At 40.9% G+C, this 21,413-nt stretch overlaps 1 protein-coding gene across 1 annotated transcript in view; it reads left to right on the forward strand.

The window, feature by feature from the left end:
• The first annotated feature begins 12,124 nt into the window (after positions 1–12,124).
• LOC127526646 (uncharacterized) overlaps positions 12,125–21,413 on the forward strand; it is a 103,181-nt gene continuing 93,892 nt past the window's right edge. The window contains exons 1-2 of the mRNA XM_051922588.1: positions 12,125–12,282; positions 14,550–14,668. Coding sequence (XP_051778548.1) covers positions 14,575–14,668 — 94 coding nt within the window. The 5' untranslated portion in view covers positions 12,125–12,282; positions 14,550–14,574. The remainder of the gene's footprint in view (positions 12,283–14,549; positions 14,669–21,413) is intronic.

Below are 21,413 nucleotides of genomic sequence, written 5' to 3' on the forward strand. Positions count from 1 at the left end.
TGTTTAGACTTTTTTGAAAACAAACCAAAAAACACACAAAATTCTACTCATAGCCTTAAATAGTGGTTTTTCACTTCTTAAAAAAAATGTAAATAATCAAAATAATGCATGGAACAACGTGTGTGCCATTTTGCACTATAGCCATACTAAAGGTGTTATAATATGTTGCAGATTTTACTTTTTACTTGTATTCCTAACAGTAGCATTTCTATTTCTAATTTCTGTTTCTATTTATGGTGTACCTTCCTAAAGTAAGTGCTACCACCTCACAGGCTGACAGTCTTTGTGGCTTATCCTTCAAGCAGTGTCAAAGCTACAAAAATTGCAGAGTGGGTGGAAACAACAAACAACAGAACCATTCAGGGTCTCCCTTGAGGTTTTGCACAGCCTGGTTTATTGACGATCAAACTAAGGTCCCTTTCCCCTTGAACTATTAAGGCTCAAGGTCTGTGTCCCCTTCAAGGTTTCAGCTGTTTGGTTTAGTGAAGATCAAACTAAAGTAAGAGAGAGGGTTCTCGATTGAAGATTTCATTGCTGAGGGGTCTTGCTTCAGAATGGAGTGTGGCTGATTCCTAAATTGGGACCTTCAGGCCCCCCTGTAGCTTTGCCCCGGTCCCCAAGTACTACAGTTGTTCTCACCCCAAAGCAGTGATTGTTAGGTTCATGTGTAATTCCACTTCATCCTTTTTGTGTGTGAGCCTTGCATGACCTGACACCCACATCAGAGTTGTTTCCTGTCTTGTGCCCATTGCTGCCAAGACAATCTCTAGTCCTTAATTATTTTTAGTGCTGGCTTAGCCTTCTTTAAAGTTAATGGACAGTTGGATCCAAACCTGGTAGCAATGAATTCAAACCAGTATTCAAACCATCCACAGGGGATGCACAAACCAGTGTGTTTCTTCGTGCCAGTCCCATGCCTGGATAAATGGGGAGGGTTACGTCAGGAAGGTCATCCGGTGTAAAATTTTGCCAAATTAATATGCGGACAACAATATAAATTTCCATACCGGATCGGTCGAGCCCCGGGTTAACAACGACCACCACCAGTACTGTTAGTCAACAGGCTGCTGGCGGAAATTGGGCTACTGTTGGCTGAAGAAGAAGAAGAAGGAGAAGAAGAGGAAGAGACATGTCCAGAGGCAGGAGGAGAGGAGGAAGGTAAAGAGAGTGGAACTGAGGGTAGGAACTTTGAATGTTGGAAGTATGACTGGTAAGGGAAGAGAGTTAGCTGATATGATGGAGAGAAGGAAGGTTGATATATTGTGTGTGCAAGAGACTAAATGGAAGGGTGGTAAGGCCAGGTGGATCGGAGGTGGATTCGAATTGTTCTATCATGGTGTGAATAGGAGGAGAAATGGGGTAAGGGTTATTCTGAAGGAACAGTATGTCAAGAGTGTTTTGGAGGTGAAAAGAGTGTCAGACAGAGTAATGATTATGAAGCTGGAAATTGAAGGTGTGATGATAAATGTTGTTAGTGCATATGCACCACAAGTTGGGTGTGCAATGGATGAGAAAGAAGATTTTTGGAGTTAGTTGGATGAAATGATGAACAGTGTACCCAAGGGACAGAAAGTGGTGATTGGAGCGGATTTCAATGGACATGTTGGTGAAGGGAACAGAGGAGACAAGGAGGTGATGGGTAGGTATTGCGTCAAGGAGAAGAATGAAGAAAGTCAGAGGATAGAGGATTTTTCCAAAAGGATGGACATGGCTGTGGTGCATACATATTTTAAGAAGAGAGAGGAACATAGGGTGACGTACAAGAGTGGAGGAAGATGCACACAGGTAGATTACATCCTATGCAGAAGAGTCAATCTGAAGGAGATTGAAGACTGCAAAGTGGTGGCAGGGGAAAGTGTAGTTAAGCAGCATAGGATGGTAGTCTGTCGGATGACTTTGGAGATCAAGAAGAGGAAGAGAGTGAGGACAGAGCCAAGGATCAAATGGTGGAATTTGAAAAAGGAAGACTGCAAGGTTGAGTTTAGGGAGAAGGTGAGACAGGCACCGAGTGGTAGTGAAGAATTACCAGACAGTTGGGAAACTACAGCAGATGTAGTAAGGGTGACAGCAAGAAGGGTGCTTGGCGTGACATCTGGACAGAGGAAGGAGGAAAAGGAAACCTGGTGGTGGAATGGGGAAGTACAGGAGAGTATACAGAGGAAAAGGATGGCAAAGAAGAAGTGGGGTAGTCAGAGAGATGCCGAAAGTAGACAATAGTACTAGGAGATAAGGCGCAAGGTGAAGAGAGAGGTGGCGAAGGCTAAAGAAAAGGTGTATGATGAGTTGTATGACAGGTTGGACACTAAGGAGGAAGAAAAGGACCTATACTGAATGACTAGACAGAGGGACTGAGCTGGGAAAGATGTACAGCTGGTTAGGATAATAAAGGATAAAGATGAAAACGTACTCACAAGTGAGGAAAGTGTGTTGAGCAGATGGAAAGAGTACTTTGAGAGGCTGATGAATGAAGAGAACGAGAGAGAGAAGAGGTTGGATGATGAGGAGATAGTGAATCAGGAAGTGCAACGGATTAGCAAGGAGAAAGTAAGGGTAGCTATGAAGAGGATGAAGAATGGAAAAGCTGTTGGTCCAGATGACATACCTGTGGAAGCATGGAGGTGTTTAGGTGGAGAGATGGCAGTGGAGTTTTTAACCAAATTGTTTAATGGAATCTTGAAAAGTGAGAGGATGCCTGAGGAGTGGAGAAGAAGTGTACTGGTGCTGATATGTAAGAATAAGGGGGATGTGCAGGACTGTAGTAACTACAGGGGGATAAAATTGATGAGCCACAGCATAAAGTTATGGGAAAGAGTAGTGGAAGCTAGGTTAAGAAGTGAAGTGATGATTAGTGAGCAGCAGTATGGTTTCATGCCAAGAAAGAGCACCACAGATGCGATGTTTGCTCTGAGGGTGTTGATAGAGAAGTTTAGAGAAGGCCAGAAGGAGTTGCATTGCATCTTTGTGGGCATGGAGAAAGCATATGACAGGGTGCCTCGATAGGAGTTGTGGTATTGTATGAGGAAGTCGGGAGTGGCAGAGAAGTATGTAAGAGTTGTACAGGATATGTACGAGGGAAGTGTGACAGTGGTGAGGTCTGCGGTAGGAGTGACGAATGCATTCAAGGTGGAGGTGGGGTTACATCAGGGATCAGCTCTGAGCCCTTTCTTGCATTATGATCTGTAGCGATAGTAGGAAGCAGGTTGAGGAGACCCTGGAGAGTTGGAGATATGCTCTAGAGAGGAGAGGAATGAAGGTCAGTAGGAACAAGACAGAATACATGTGTGTACATGAGAGGGAGGTCAGTGGAATGGTGAGGATGCAAGGAGTAGAGTTGGCAAAGGTGGATGAGTTTAAATACTTGGGATCAACAGTACACAGTAATGGTGATTGTGGAAGAGAGGTGAAAAAGAGAGTGCAGACAGGTTGGAATGGGTGGAGAAGAGTGTCAGGAGTGATTTGTGATAGACGGATATCAGCAAGAGTGAAAGGGAAGGTCTACAGGATGGTAGTAAGACCAGCTATGTTATATGGGTTGGAGACGGTGGCATTGACCAGAAAGCAGGAGACAGAGCTGGAGGTGGCAGAGTTAAAGATGCTAAGATTTGCATTGGGTGTGACAAGGATGGATAGGATTAGAAAGGAGTACATTAGAGGTTCAGCTCAAGTTGGACGGTTGGGAGACAAAGTGATAGTGGCGAGTTTGCTTTTTTTTGGACTTGTGCAGAGGAGAGATGCTGAGTATATTGGGAGAAGGACGCTAAGGATAGAACTGCCAGGGAAGAGGAAAAGAGGAAGGCCTACGAGAAGGTTTATGGATGTGGTGAGAGAGGACATGCAGGTGATGGGTGTAACAGAACAAGATGCTTAGGACAGAAAGATATGGAAGAAGATGATCCGCTATGATGACCCCTAAACGGAGCAGCCAAAAGAAGAAGGAGATCTGTCCTGGCTGGAGCACTAATTTTGATACATCCATTCATTACCTAAATGACTTATTCAATTCAGGATCTCAGGGAGCTGGAGCATATTCCAGCAGCACTGAAGGTAAGGTATGAACTAAACTTCTTTGGGATTCCAGGTAATTGCAAATGCAGAAGACACGATTAATGAGACTGAGACAATACAACCATGAATCATACATTTTAAATGTTGGAAGAAGCCAAGTCCACCCAGGATGTGAACCCTGATCTCTAGACCTGTGAGGCAGCTAGACTAACCAACACATTGCAATACCATTTCAGAATCAAATCAATTAATTTTATTTATTTTATACATCGTCTTTCATTATTTACCAAATAAATGATAATAATGGAATTTTACAGGTAACCTTACATTATACCCATGGAATATGTGAAAATAAGTTTATACTTTTGCAAAATGAGGTGTAAAATTAAGCACACTGGACAAAAAATTGGCCATCTCTGGCTATAACATTTCTAATGATATGTAACTCCTTGTGAGACCAAAGAAGAGCTGCAATTTAGTCTGGCATGGACACCACCATTTTATAGATGTCGACAACATCAATTCTCTTGTACTTTGGAATTTAAATCTGGGGATTTTGCAGGCCAGTCGAGAAGTGAGAATGCTTCAGAATGTTCTTTTTGCCAGTCACACACAGGTTCAGACCTGTGCATGCAACAGTTGTCCTCTTGGAAGACTGGAGTAGCCATTTTGTGTTCACTCTGGAGATGAAACACCAAGGTAACATAACCAAAAGTAAACAAAGTCCCCATCTGAAATCCAAGAGTCAAAGTCAAAACACAGAGCAAAAGGTTCTAGCGGGGCCATATAGTTAGTGTTAAATGTCAGTTCTGAGTGCGTCTCGTTTCATTGTCCCGTTTGCTGTTTGTATGTGTACCAGTTAATGCCGTCCCCGTGAAGGGGGACGGATGATGGAAGGAGACCACAGCCGCAAACCTGGAAAACACCTGTCCCTTAATTAATCAATCACAGCCGTCACAGGACTATTAAGCCAGCAGGAGGAGAAGGGAAGAAGAGGAGAGAAGGAGATTTTTCACATTCACGACCACGAGCCATCTGTACCTGTTATATTCTACATCGCGCATTTCCATCCAGTTTGTTTTTCTATTCGCCGGACTTGCTTCAAGGACCTCATCACGAGAGACCCCGGGGTCGGAGTTAATCATCCACCGCGCACCGAGGATTCACGGTGAGGCTGCTCCATTTTGTCCGGGGAAAATCAAACGACTCATTTTCGCTAATTCAGTCAACTGCATTCAGGACAGTTTCCTTATTACCGGACTCACGTTCACATTCATTTCCATATATCATTCAATTGTTGTTATTCGTGTTGTGTATTTATATGTTACAGGGACAAGGGAGGGTTTTTGTTGTATTTATATTTGGTGGTGTCTTGTTGTTGCTGGGGTGGAGGGATATTTATATTTATATCTGTTTTCTATTTTTTGCATGTCTTGTTTCATTTAATACATTTAATCCGTTTAATTTTACATCCTGCTTTTGTGTACTTATCTTTTCACCGTCGATTGTGGGGAGAAGTTTAATTGGTTAGAAGTACGGCTTGATAGTTTATTTCTCAGTAAATCATCCAGGCCACAGGTCTTGGAGGTGTAGCTGCCGGCTGGGTAAAGGGGTCGGCCGTTACAAGGTTACAAAAATCCAGTGGGTCACAAGACACACCAAATAACACTAGAGAAACTCACCTATCCATAAGCGCATTCCCAATGAATCACAAGAGACTGGGGGTATTCTTCAACCTTTATAGAGCTGAGGGCAGTGCCTTAGTGGTGAAGGGCAGTTGGCACCTCCTCTTGGGGAACCACCCATGAATCCTTAGAATACACACTAACAAATAGAACCTAATCAATATGATAAAATAATAAATGAATAAATGAGATAAAAATATGACACTTGAACCTCAGCCAGGGGAGGAGCCCTGGTTAAAATACAACCCCAAATCCAATGAAGTTAGGACGTTGTGTAAAACATAAATAAAAACAGAATACAATGATGTGCAAATCCTTTTCAACCTATATTCAATTGAATACACTACAAAGACAAGATATCGAATGTTCAAACTGATAAACTTTACTGTTGTTTTGCAAATCTTCACTTATTTTGAATTTGATGCCTGCAACATGTTCCAAAAAAGCTGGGACAGGGGCATCAAAAGACTGGGAAAGTTGAGGAATGTTCAAAAAACACCTGTTTTGAACACTCCACAGGTGAAAAGGTTAATTGGAAACAGGTGTTTGTCATGATTGGGTATAAAAGGAGCATCCCCAGAAGGCTCAGTCGTTCACAAGCAAGGATGAGGCGAGGTTCACCACTTTGTGAACAACTGCATGGGCAAATAGTCCAGCAGTTTAAGAACAACTTTTCTCAATGTACAATTGCAAGGAATCTAGGGATTTCATCATCTACTGTCCATAATATCATCAAAAGATTCAGAGAATCTGGAGAAATCTCTGCACGTAAGCGGCAAGCCCGAATACCAGCACTGGATGCCCGTGACCTTCGATCCCTCAGGCGGCACTGCATTAAAAATCGACATCATTCTGTAAAGGATATTACCACGTGGGCTCAGGAATACTTCAGAAAACCATTGTCAGTTAACACAGTTCATCGCTACATCTACAAGTGCAAGTTAAAACTCTACCATGGAAAGCGAAAGCCATATATCAACAACACCCAGAAACGTCACCAGCTTCTCTGGGCCCGAGCTCATCTGAGATGGACTGACGCAAAGTGAAAAAGTGTGTTGTGGTCTGACGAGTCCACATTTCAAATTTTTTTTGGAAATCATGGACGTCGTGTCCTCCGGGCCAAAGAGGAAAAGGACCATCCGGATTGTTATCAGCGCAAAGTTCAAAAGCTAGCATCTGTGAAGGCACCATTAATGCTGAAAGGTACAGACAGGTTTTGGAGCAACATATTCTGCCATCCAAGCGATTTTTTCAGGGACGTCCCTGCTTATTTCAGCAGGACAATGCAAAGCCACATTCTGCATGTGTTACAACAGCGTGGCTTCGTAGTAAAAGAGTGCGGGTACTAGACTGGCCTGCCTGCAGTCCAGACCGGTCTCCCATTGAAAATGTGTGGCGCATTATGAAGCGCAAAATGCGACAACGGAGACCCCAGACTGTTGAGCAACTGAAGTTGTACATCAAGCAAGAATGGGAAAGAATTCTACCTACACAGCTTCAACAATTAGTGTCCTCAGTTCCCAAATGCTTATTGAGTGTTGTTAAAAGGAAAGGTGATATAACACAGTGGTAAACCTGTCCCTGTCCCAGCTTTTTTTGGAATGTGTTGCAGGCATCAAATTCAAAATAAGTGAAGATTTGCAAAACAACAATAAAGTTTATCAGTTTGAACATTCAATATCTTGTCTTTGTAGTGTATTCAATTGAATATAGGTTGAAAAAGATTTGCAAATCATTGTATTCTGTTTTTATTTACGTTTTACACAATGTCCCAACTTCATTGGAATTGGGGTTGTATATCAATGTCAGACTCAGATTAATCAGTCAAGTTTATTATATTTGTTGTCTTTCATTATTTACCATCCATCCATCCATCCATTTTCCAACCCGCTGAATCCGAACACAGGGTCACGGGGGTCTGCTGGAGCCAATCCCAGCCAACACAGGGCACAAGGCAGGAACCAATCCCGGGCAGGGTGCCAACCCCACCGCAGGACACACACAAACACACACCCACACACCAAGCACACACTAGGGCCAATTTACCAAATAAATGATAATAATAGTGTGATGGACACCCAGGCGACAGCCTGCCCAAACCCCGACACGATCACAAAAGCAAAGTCCTCTATCCAAATAAATGAAGGTTTTATTTGAAATACCTCCAAAAAGCATTACATAAAGCACAAAAACACTGGTCTTTCTCTCTCCACAATATACTCTCTCACCACCGCACTGACCTCCTCCAGTGGAGTGTTGCCTTTCTATAACCCAGCTCCAACTCGCCTGAATAAGGGAGTACGGTCCCTTTTATTATAGACCAAGGACTCATTCCGGTGTCAGGGCGATTGCCCGATGGAAGCACTTCCAGGTCACACGGAAGTCCATTATCAGAGTAGGGAGCTTGTTTCCCTGCAACACCCCATTGTGGCACCCCATGACCCCAGCAGGGCTGCCCTACCAGACTACATTTCCCGGCATGGCCTGCTGACTTCTTACTGGGTGTGGATATCCGGGACTCCTGCCATCTAGCATGCTGAGGGAATAACAGTTCCCTAGTGATGTCTCTGTTTTAATAGAGGCTGTCCGTCCAACTCTTCCTTCCGGCTCTGCTTTCTTTCTTGGCTGGGATGTCCGTCCAGCCCGAGTGGCATCTACATAGAATTCTACAGGCATGAAGTCTGTGAAAGCTGTAAAATTATTATAAACATATAACAAATGTTACCATCATTGGGCATCTATGGTTACTGTTCTAAGGGGAGCACAAAATGGTGGTATGTATAAGGCATGTACAGCATATAATGAAATGGCAACATAAACACGATGAAAAAAGTGAAAGCCCCCCAAAAGACCCACAGACTAGACCAGGGCTTTTACAAGTCTGTCTAGAGACAGGCTACACACCAGTATTATGAGTTTGGGAAGAGAAATTAAGGAAAACTAAATTAATGGAGGTAACCAGAGGAGGAAATATAAAAAAATTCCAGAAAAAACGTTTAATACAGAGAATCAGTCCTATCTTTCCTCAAACTTAAATGCTCAACTAGTAATCAGAAGTCAGAACCAGGAAAAGGAGTTTGAAAAGCTAAATAAGAACACGAAAAGCAACATGCAGAAGTTTCTTTTGAATTATCTGTTGTGACGGACAGCTGGCAGCTTAACCTGGCTGGGACACTCAAAGACTGGAAGGATGGGGGAAGGCATCTACTTTGCATAGCAGTGCCCCAGATTCCCACAGGGCATCATGGGATCTGGAGTTTGGCTTCACAGACCTGCTGGGAACTATGGGTGCTGCCAGGAGATGCTGCAGGGGAACCTTAGAGGTTTTACTGTCTGCATAGCCTGGAAGTACTCCAAAGTCACAGGAACAGAAGCCCTGAAGTACTTCTGTGCTGAAGAAAAAAGCAAGTTCTCCATCTGAGCTGGAAGTGCTAGTAAATCATATGGATGGAAGGACAGAAGCACTTCTGGGTCAAGGACTACATAAAGGACTGCTGGAGACCCAGCAAGCAAGCCTGAGTCGGGAGGAGGTGGACAACGCTTGCTGGGAGGTGTGGAGGAGAAAAAGCATTGTGATTATTATTGAGTATTGTGTTTATTGTGGCTGTGGTGCTTTGGAGGCACTGTGCAGGAAGAAAATAATTAAAAAATATCTTCTTGGTGCTTTTACCCTGTGTCCTGAATGTCTGTCTGTTGGGTTTAAGGGGCAACAGCGACCCCTAGCATCCACACTGTAAACTCGGTGCATGGTGATCACCTTTTATTCCTATACAATGTGTGGAACATGACCCAGACACAGACAGGCAGACACGTTTAAATCACCACACACACGTTTATTATACAAGTCCATTATTTACAGTTAGTGCTCACAGTCCCCAAGTCCCCAAAGTCCTGGCCACAACACATAATGCCTTCTCTCCTTCAGGCCGCCTCTTTGCCTCTTCCAGACCTCTTCTGTCTTCCACTCGACTCAAGTCCTGAATAAAGGGAGGCAGCCCCTTTTATAATCACCCAGATTATAAAAAAAGATTATAAGCACTCTGGGTGTCCCCAATCCTCTTCACCTCAGTGTGGCGGAAGTGCTGAGGTCCAGGGCTCCAAAGGCATTAGGGCACCACCTGGCGGTGACCATGGGCCCCTACAGGGTTGAGCTTCAAAGCTCTGTACCCGTGGTCCCCATAGGTACCAGGGTGGTCGCCCCCACATGGTCTGGGGAAGGCGTAAGCCCTCTTCCGGTCCTCTAGGGCGTCCCGGCCCGGTCACCCCCCCTCCCAGCCACCTGCGACAAATGAAATAGCAGCCTCATATACCTGTGAAGGGTTGTTGAATAGCAATGCCATAACCACTGATGTGCAAAATGGCAATTCACTGAAAAGCAAAAACTTGAAAATATATAAATAACAAAATCTATCAAAAAACGGAGCACAAAATTAGATTATATGACTCCAAAAGTCTATATTTATATATACAATGTCATAGAGAGATCTCCAATAATTAATTTGAAACCAACAAAAATCATAACATTCAAGCTGTCTGACCCCAAATTCAACAAGCAGGCTTTGGCTCATACAGGCCCAAAACAGGGGCCTGGTTTTTCAAAAGTATATTTTAAATGTTTCACATACAGAAGAAATGCCTTAAACCTTTAGCTTGATATGCACAGGCAACCAAATAATCATTATACATAAAGAATATATTTAGATAAAAAAAATCAAGAAAAAGACAAAGATAAGGCACAAAGGTGTTGCCAAAAAGACAACTCAAAGCTAACATGCCATTTTATAACCAGAATCTAAGAAAAATCCAAAGAACAATCATCACGACGTATGCTACAATAATCAATGAACCTCTCCTGGGACCATTTCCTTTACCTGAGTATAAAAGTGGAGGGCGGTCCCAACAGTAGTTATGTTATGGCCGCCCTGCCCTGCCAAAATCCAAGAATTGTACCTTAAAGGCAAAAATATGTAAAATATAACTAGTAAACAATATTTAAATGAAGCAACTTGAACAACATTTACATAATAACGAAAAACACACGAAAAGAAATTTAAAATTAGGTTCAATCCAGAAATAAAAAAAACATTACATAATAGCAGAATTACATAACAGTACATAAGCCAGGGAACAAACACTGGCTGGCACATAACAACATACTGTTTGGTGCTCAGAATGTTGCGCCTTTTGTTTCAGTGACCAATTATTGCTTGCAATTACAGTAAACAAAGTATTCTACTGAGAAACTATTTAATCCCATTTGCATCTGGAATGAGAAGACATCAGGACTTTTTGAAATGTTTTGAATGACCTTTGGAAAAAAATGAGAAGGTATTGAATTTAGTAGAGCTAATTTTCACTTGATAATGAAATGCAAATACAGGCAGAAGTTGCATGGAAAATAATTTAAATTTCTAAAGAAGCACATGTCAACATACCCTTTTTATTTTGCATAGCATCTTTCTATAGTGAACACCATAACAAGTATCAAGTTTATTGTACGGGCAGGCTAGGAGGCACTCAGGGTCGTACAGGGAATGCCACCAGGGATTAAGTCAACCGCTGTATTTTATAGGGTGCCATTTCCAGCATGTATCTTCCTTAGGTGCATTGAACACAAAATTTCCTCTGATGTTTTTGTGATTGTATAACCTGCCTATTCTGCTTTTTTTTTTCTTACTTAGCAAGCTAATTAGTGTCTCTAAAGTTTTACAAGTTTGCCTGCATGTCTTGCACTCTCCAACCTGCTCCCCAGACACAGTATATATATCGTTAAGCAAACACATTTTTCATTCAACTCTTCAGGTCCTCTGATTGGTGACATTCTTCTGAGGACAGTAATTATTCATTGCTAGTTCTTCTAATTGGTGTGAGATCCTACCTAATGTTGCATAACACAAATCAAGGTCTCCAGGTCCCAGGGCAGAAAGGTTTTGCACTCAAACACAAGACGCCAGATCTATTTTGGAACTCTATCAGTAAATTAGTCAACTTGCTAACTGAAGAAATATTTAGCAAATGAAATCTACTGCACAATAGTATATAAAAGCTTTGTTTTGGATCGTTTCAATCTCCAAAGGCATGAAATAAAATATGTTTATTAATAAACCTTTTCAAATAACATGCTATGCTTTGCTTTCATTAAAAAATTGAAGACATGACTCCATTTTTCCAGTGGTTCTTAGAAAAGAAATTCACAAGCTTTCACAATTGTTTCATTTCATCCCATGTGCAAATCAATGGTTCGCACACAATCTAAAGTTTCACTTAATCTAGGAATCTCATTCAGCTTTGCATTATTTCTTCTGTTATTTCAGTATGAGGTATACATTACATTATATTTAAGTCCTTAGAGGGTTCAGGAATAAATACACAACACTGATCTCCCAGCAACCTCTCTGGATGCCATGGTATCCACGTGAGCAGGGCCATCATTAAATAATTCTAACATTACAAAACCTCTCATCTCCTCCCTCACTTTATTCAGAACAGCAGCACGGCAGCTTCAGAGAGGTCTTTGGTTTGCATTATTGAGATCTGCGCAAGAAGCACTCCAGAAACAAATAAGAGAGGCAATTTTGATCACTTGTAAGAGGTTTGTAATCCATTTCTGTTTCATGCGCCTATATGCACTGCTGTAAATGTTGTGTAGAGCTTGTTGAATTCTATCTATCTATCTATCTATCTATCTATCTATCTATCTATCTATCTATCTATCTATCTATCTATCTATCTATCTATCTATCTATCTATCTATCTATCTATCTATCTATCTATCTATCTATCTATCTATCTATCTATCTATCTATCTATCTGCACTACAAAATTGCCAGTGTTTAATTAATACATATATATATACTACTGTATGAGGGGTCATTTAGGAAAAAAAGATTGGTTTGTGAATATATAAATTGGTTCATATGTATATATTTATATATGTACGAGGTCTGTCTATTATATAACAAGACTGACACAATAACTCACTTTTATTTATATTACAATTCTAATGCTTGACCCCTTCAATATACTCCCCATTCGCAATTACGCACCGATGCAGTCTTGGTTTCTACTAGTCAAAGGCGTGGAGCAGATCAGTTTCTGTCAGCTCTTTCAAGACATCTGACATTTTCTTCTTTACTTCTTTACTGCTTCCATTGAGTCAAAACGTGTTCCTTTAAGCACCAGTTTCAATTTAGGAAAAACACACACACGAGACATGCAGTCTTCCTTGTAAGCCCCAGTAAGCATTTGAAAAGACTCCGTTGGTGTTTTGTTCAATTTTACTAAAAGTTTCAAATTGACACTCAACTTTATATATACTCAACTTTTAAACTTTGCATGATACCGGCACACAAGGGGAAACACAACTGCATTAAATGGTGATTGACAATCAACTAAACGGCGTTGAGCATTGTCGTTTGTCGTGCAGGTTTGGACAGATTTAAACCTGCATGGCTAGTGCTCATAATCAGTTCTCACTGCTTTGACACACAGTCTTGTTATTTAATAGACAGACCTTGTATGTATGTATATATGCCCTCATAATTACCCCGATCTACATGCTGTCAAATAAACGAACCACACGCCGTGGCGCAACGTTAGGGGCTTCGCCTCTAGCGCTGACATCCGAGGTTTGATTCTTGAGAGGGAGTGCAGTAGAGTGTGTACGCCTGATGAGCCCAGAATTAGGGCGAAACACGTGTCGCGTACTCTTTGCATTATTTGACAATAAACTATTTCAACCATTGTATGATCTGCTTCTCACAACTGAGAGCATCGTGGCAGATGTTAGCCGACTTGCTGACCAACCACAAGCATTACCTGGTAGGTAACCACCCATACAATCAGATTGTGATTCAGACTACGAATGCCGTGAATATAATTACCCCGATCTACATGCTGTCAAATAAACGAACCACACACCGTGGTGCATCGTTAGGGGCTTCGCCTCTAGCGCTGACGTCCGAGGTTCGATTCCCGAGAGGGAGTGCAGTAGAGTGTGTACGCCTGATGAGCCCAGAATTAGGGCGAAACACGTGTCGCGTACTTTTTGCATTATTCCTGTTGCATAAACACTCCTTTGAGATGAAGATACTCCCATGGACAAGACCAAAGTTAGTGAGTAGCCTCAGTGGAGATTGTGATGCTCACAAATACAGATCTAACATTAATTAGTGTGACATCCAATCACAGAATGATGATTTTCTTTAGTTGCTTGTAATGTGAGAAGGCACAGTTGGTGGCACTATTAGTTAATTGCGCCAGCTCACTGGGTTCAAATCCTATTATGGTCAATATGTCCTTGCAGCTCATACATTTTATTCAAGTCATGGTGTTGTTTCTCTGGGAACTCTAACTTTTCCCATTTGTCTTCAAGTGTATTACTTTTCTATTCAATGGAACTACCAACTTGTCCAGGGCTGTTCTTGTCTTGTCTGGTTCTCTGCTAAAAATAAGTTCAAAAATAGACAGACAAGAGATTAGCCAATTAAGTTGTGTATATTTTTATACTTTTCAAAAAAATGCATACATTTTGAAATTCAAAACGTGCTTGGGATGATAGCTGAATGAAATTCTCCCTCTTATTGATGAGGCAGTATGAGTTTAGGTTGTTTTGAAATCTTGTAAAGCAATTTGAGTTACATTGTTTGTATGAAAATGTGCTACAGAAATAAATGTTGTTGCAGTTTAATCAGCAGTATTTTGGCCTGGCTGGAGACCAAGAGTCATCCAAAGTGTGCTTGAATGCTGCCAAATTCTGTTCAAGGCACATTTCTTCTTCACCAATAGCATTTCTGCAGATTGCACACTACACTCTTCAATTAGAAAATAAATGAATTCTTTTTTTTTTCTTTTTAACAGGGAAAGAGTTAAATAAATACTTTATATGACAGACCGTGGGAAGATGAATCTGGACAAAGTCTACCACTGGCAGGCTTTCTTATTCGTTCTTCTTTCTTTCCAGTCTCTTACAACAGCCCGTAAGTCATGATGTATATGCTCATTTTGTGTGCATTCTTTCTGAGATATTGTGACTTTGCAATGTACTTTGATTACTTTGTGTTGTTTTTATCAGACCATTGATTTCTTTATCGCATTTAATGTCATTGAAAAAAAAAAGTAAATTATTGACTTGAAATTTACTGTAAAAACAATAACAATAAGAAACAATGGACAGCTGATATTTTGGGGGTTCTCTAACCAGTTACGTTCCCACAGCATAATCATACTACTCTACGTATACTGTACTCTACTCTTGTGCTACTCTACTGTGAGGCTCCTTATAGCATACTTATGGGCAACAACCACTGAGAAGCCACCAAGCTAGCGTTCTTATGACTACTGTGCTCTAGTGATATCACAATAACTCATGAAAGATAAATAATCCTGTTTAAATAAAAAAAATGTAAACTTTAAAAACTGCCTTTTTATCAAATTTTCTTGAAGATTCACATATGGCATGATGTACATAAATAAAAAAGTAGTACATGTTCACAAAAAGACAGTGCAAATCAGGAAAACATACATCAGCAAGAACCTTTCTCTCATTCTCTACTTCTGTTACTTGCCCTCCATATCCAGCAGGGGGTGCTAGATCCCTGGTTGGAATAAGTTCTTTTGTAATTGCGGCATGTTACATAACCCGAAACTATATAGATATAATATAAAAAGGCGATACCCCTCCCTTAGTGATACGGTGGTTAGAAATCACATAGGAGAAATAACTTAGCTTTCTTTAATGACGGTTTACATGGCATAACAGACAAGGAAGCCATGACAAGACCATCATCGAAGTGGGCGCCCGATGAATAGAGTCACGCTGCATTGGAAGGATTTTCTGGATCGGATGACGTTATCTCCCATCCATCCATCGGCTTCAAAGGTGTGCTGGACAATGTGCCAAGGCGTTATACCCTTTCTCCATGTGCAGGCCTCCACTTAGGTAAATCATACCATTCCAAACAAGGAAAAGAAGATCCAATGTCATGTTGACTCTGACACACAGAAGAAGTACAATGCCCATTTCACAGTTGTCCCTTTCTTGTCTTCTAATGCTTGCCTAGCAGTGCTAAATGATGAGCCCCTGTGTTCTAAATCTGGCCTTGTGTTAGCTGTACATGTGAGTAGATTTTTAAAATATTTTTTTGTACAGAGCACAGTGACATATTAAACTTATATACTTATTACACCCTCAATCAGGTGTACAGCATTTTGCTTCAGTTAATATATTTATTTATATGGGAAGGGACATAAATTTATATATAATGTGAAATAGGTGAAGGAAAAGAAGGAGGAGGTTGGGAGCATGTACCGATAAAGCGTGTCGCCACACTCACCACACGATAAACCACATTAGGATCCTAAATTAGGGCCAAAGCACAGCCGTGCAATAGATGACAACCTCAGCACCACTCTAGGTTGAATGGATTAGAAAAGTGTGAAATTTTTTATCATTGGCTGGATATGTATATACATATATACTAGGGGGCTTTGCAACCCCCAGGCAGGCACTACGTGTTAGCCTCTTCGCAGCTCTGCCGCTTGCGTATGGGAAAGCGGATGTACAATTTAAACAGATTGTTATTTTCATGGAAATTGTTACATATGCATAATAGAACTAACTATTTTACATTACAGCTAGTAATTAACCATAGTAAAACATAATAAATTGAAAGAAAATTATTTTTCATGTTGCATTAGAGGTATTCGTTGCATTATATGTTTTCATTCTGTTTGGCTTTGAAATTAACACACAAATACTTTTTAAAAATTACACTTTTAATGTAAAACTTCAGAAAAAAACAATTTTTTTTATTAACTTTTCACCAATATCGAATTGAATTTTGATTCCATGTTTGGACTTACATCGTGACAATGCAACGCACATTCCCGTGAGTGAATATTGTTTCTTTCTCTATAATAAATTAAAACGACTTTTTCGAATGTTTGTCCCTGTGATTTGGTAATTGCAAAGCTATTGTAACGGGAAACTGTAAACATTTTAATACAAATGGCATATCAAGATATCCTTTGGTGTCTAATGTTATCCGCTGAAGATGTACTACATTTCCTTTCTTGTCGCCTGTTAAAATTTTACATGTCATTGCTGCGTAACCGATCGACAATTTTTGCGTTAATTCATTTGACTTCATCATTTCTCTGTGCTAGGATTGCCTGTGTTCTCATTTCTTCTGTTGATAACCCTTTGGGATGAAATTCATCAATTTTGGACATAATAAGTGTTTTATTATTGGGAACTTAAAGTGAGAAAAAATGTAAAAATTTATAAGAGCTGAGAGCACAGGAACTGTGTCTGACAAAAGTAATCTCTCGAATGAGAGGTGAGTGGACCGTGGGCATGGTTGAAAATAGTTGAGAGGAGGGCAGGACTTGACAAAATCTCTTGGCAAAAGTCTCCTCTCGTGGGACTTGAAAAAATCTCTTGGAAAAAGTCTTGTCTCAAGATTTTCTTTTATAATACAGAAATATATATATATATATATATATATATATATATATATATATATATATATATATATATATATATATATACACCGTATATACTCATGGATAAGATCCCCCACAAATAAGTCGAGACTTGATTTTATCATATAATTTCTGGTATTTTATAATGTCAGTTGTATAAGCCTGATACGGAAAACTCACGCTATTGGTCCAAGAGGTTATGATATGCTACCACCCACCTGAGAGAGTAACCACGGAGCACACAGCTTTTTTTTCTATGTGGGTGTGGCAATGCGCTGTATCAGCGTATGCTCCTAACCTCTCTCTGTCTCTCTCTCTCTCTCTCTATTGTGCCTAAGTGACCACAAGGTAATACCTAAACTATTTCGAAGCAACTTTTGCACTGATTTGTGTTTTTTTATCTCACACCCTCATACACCTTTATCGTAAGAGCATCCCTTACCTACGATGGAGTGTTCGATCAGAAAAAACATATGAAGCTGGTTTTAAATTAAACATTGTTGAAGTGGCAAAAGAAATTGGTAATTGCACTGCTGCAACAAAAATCTATGCATCTGAGAAACTGATTTGCATTTTTGAATGGCCGTATAAGTCGGGGTCTGATTTTATAACACGCACAACACTAACCACATCATCAAGTTTGCGGATGATACAATGGTGCTGGGACTGATAAGCAGGGATGATGAAACAGCATAAAGAGATGAGGTGGAATGGCTGTCTGCATGGTGTGAAGACAACAATCTATCTCTCAATGTTGACAAGACAAAAGAGATAATTGTGGACTTCAGAAAATCACGTCCTGCCCACATTCCACTCAGCATCAACAGTTTAGATGTGGAGACTGTTAGGAGTACCAAGTTCCTCAGTGTGCACATAACTGAGGAACTTATGTGGACACATAACACCTCATCACTAATCAAGAAAGCCCAGCAGAGACTACACTTCCTGGGGCGGCTGAAGCAAGCAAGTCTTCCCCCTCCCATTCTCACCATGTTCTACAGAGGCACCATTGAGAGTGTTCTGACCAGCTGCATCACTGTCTGGTATGGCAACTGCAACATATTCGACCGCAAATGCCTGCAAAGGATAGTGAAGACAGCAACGAAACATTATTGGGGTGCCTCTCCCTTCACTACAGGACATATTTTATGAACGCAGTGTCCGCAAGGCATGCAGCATTGTGCGGGACCCCTTACACCCCTCACATGGACTTTTCACACTTCTGCCATCCAAGAGAAGATACTGCAGCATCAAAGCCAGATTTGTCAGGCTGCAGGAGAGTTTTTACCCCCAAGCTGTTAAACTCCTTAACACCTTGCTGCCCCCTGGGATCTTCCACACGGCCTCAACCACCTCTAAAAACAGAACTTTTATACATGCAAGTCACTGTCCTGCATTGTTTACACATGTCTTAAACAACTATTATCATACACTGATAATTTCTGTATTATCTATATCTATTATTTATTATTTATTGATTATATTACATATCATACACATTAATATTGCTGCTACTTCTTTGTCTTTATTCCCTACCGGGGGCCTTCATCAGAGGATAATGCTTAGACTTACAAGAATCAAAGACAATATATAGCAAAAGTTACGTGGTGGGGTTTGGGGCTAAATCAGTGTGAACAGGGGAGGGGGGGGGGGGGGGGGTTATTGGTTGTAAAGATTTTATTTATTATGAACATGTTCTTCTTAAGTTTGCATATGCTGGATTTATGTCCAAATGTCTGTTGATGGCGTTCTCATTTGATAGCCAAAATTCGGCCAGCTCTCTGGCACTTTTGGTACTGGCCTTAAATCTTACTTGTACATTGTCCCAATTAAATGTATGTCCTGTTGATTTAGTATGCGTGTAGATCAGTGATCGTGAGTCCTTTCTTCTGATGGCATTGTGATGTTCATGTATTCGTGTTGCGATTCTTTTTGAAGTTTGTCCTATGTATTCCGCTGGGCAAGAACTGCATGGAATGCTATAAACTGTGTTTTGTGTTTCTGCTGTCGATTTCTTGTTTTTAGCATTAAAAACTGTGCCAGTATTTCTATATATTATATATATATATATACATATATATACATATATATATATATATATATATATATATATATATATATATATATATATATATAGTCAAATGATGCAAGGACACCACAAAAAGGTTTGGGGTAGCCACCCCTTATACTTCAGCATTTGGTAGAGCAAAGAGATAAAACCAGCAATATCTGTTTACAGAGCTGAGTCCACAACTGAACTGATTTGAAAGCACACAAAATGGTGTTTTTAAAACTGGTTAGAGGAAGTGATATAATCGGGGCCGGAACCGTTTGTGACATCATTAGGACCGGAACAGAACATTACGTCTTCAGGACCCGAACAGGAATCTTTGGATTAATCCTTCATGTAATGCTCATAATCCCGCTTGGACCTGCTGTAGGTGTTCCTTCCATGTACTGTAATAGATGACACGCCATCCAGGTAGGCAGCACTATAGGAGTTATGAGGATGGAGCACTTTATCCACCAAACACGCATGTAGCCCAAATGGAAGGTCACAATAATGCCAGTGACCAGTAGTGGTGCTAAACACAGTCTTAGCCTTAGGGGAGTGCATTAAAGGAACTTGCCAGTACCCTTTTGTCATGTCAAGTCATTGCAAAACCTCCAACTCCCATCAGGATTAGGGACTATGATTTTCTTGTATAACATCTAGTTTCAGCATGTGCTTGATCTCTAGTTCCACTTCATCTCTTTTTGCCTCAGGAAGTCAGTACTGGCATTCTCAAAAGATTACCTCAGGTTCTGTCATGATGTCATGTGTAATCGAGGGTTCTTTCTGAGCTTTTCGTTCACTACCTCTGGAACAGACAGGGTAACAGCTTCCAGCTTCCACTGTTGTTTGGTGATCAGTTTGGGTTGTCTCACCAAATAACTGACAAGACCTTTTCCCTCCTTAACTTCATAAGGGCCTTGCCAGTAATTTGGAGTGGGAGGTAGGAACAAGGACTATGACATGATCTCCCAGGTGAAACTCCTGCAGAGACATGCCTTGGTCATAATAGCGTACCGGTGCTGCTTGAGCCTTTTCCATGTGACATTTTAGGATGGGCCCAATTTTTTTCCAATCTATTGGATAATTGTGTGATACATTCTAGTATATTTGTGGAGGGTAGGGCCTCTTTCGCCCAACTTTCCTTTAGAACATCTAATATGTCCTGGGGTTGCTGTCCATATAACAATTCAAATTGTGAAATCCATGTAGAGGCTTGTGGGACTTCCCGATAAGCAAAAAGGATGAAAGGGAGGAGCTGATTCCAGTTCCTCCCATCCTCGCTGACCACCTTGCGTAGTATTTGTTTGAGGGTCTGGTTAAACTGCTCCACTAGACCATCGGTTTGAGGATGATATACTGAGGTCTTTAAATGCTTTATCTTAAGTAACTTGGCCATTTCCCTGAATGACTCCGAGGTAAATGGTGTCCCTTGGTCCGTCAGGACTTCTTTAGGGATACCAATTTGCTTGAAGACCCCTACTAATTCCTGTGCGATTGGCTTTAGAAGTAGCTGTGTGCAGAGGGACAGCTTTGGGATATTGGGTAGCATAATCACCTAGGACTAATGTATATTTGTGTCCTCTAGCTGAGATTTCTGGAGGTCCAACTAGGTTGAGTCCAATACGATCAAAGGTCACATCAATAAGATGAATGGGAAGTAGAGATGCACGGTCCTTCCTAGGAATTTGATGCAATTGACATTCCAGGCAGGATATGCAAAAGTGATGAACCTCATTATTAATTCCCGGCTAATAAAATTGTAGGTTAATACGCTCAAGGGTTTTTTCTGTGCCTAAGTGGATGTGTGCTAGTTTACAGACCTGCCGCTGGAAGGACCGTGGGACTAACAATAGTGTCTGTACCTCCCCCATGTGCTGCTACCTGATAAAGAAAGTCATTATTTAAAACAAAATGAGGGTACTGTGGCATAGGATGTTGAGTACGGTGGCCATCAATCAGAACTACTACATCTTTTGCAAATTTAAGGAAAACGTCATTCCATTGTTCCCTTTTAAAAGAAGCCGGTTTGTGCTTATACTGGAAGTGCAGTTGTAAGAGGGGGAATGCACAGACCTCAATGGGCATTTCTTCACCCCAGGCTGCCTCCTTGAATCATCTTGCCCACTTAAACTCACTGTTCAGTCCTAGCTATCCATTTTTACTGCATCCTCACTTCCTGCATA

Source organism: Erpetoichthys calabaricus, chromosome 2 (genome assembly GCF_900747795.2).
Source record: "Erpetoichthys calabaricus chromosome 2, fErpCal1.3, whole genome shotgun sequence".
Taxonomy (NCBI): domain Eukaryota; kingdom Metazoa; phylum Chordata; class Cladistia; order Polypteriformes; family Polypteridae; genus Erpetoichthys; species Erpetoichthys calabaricus.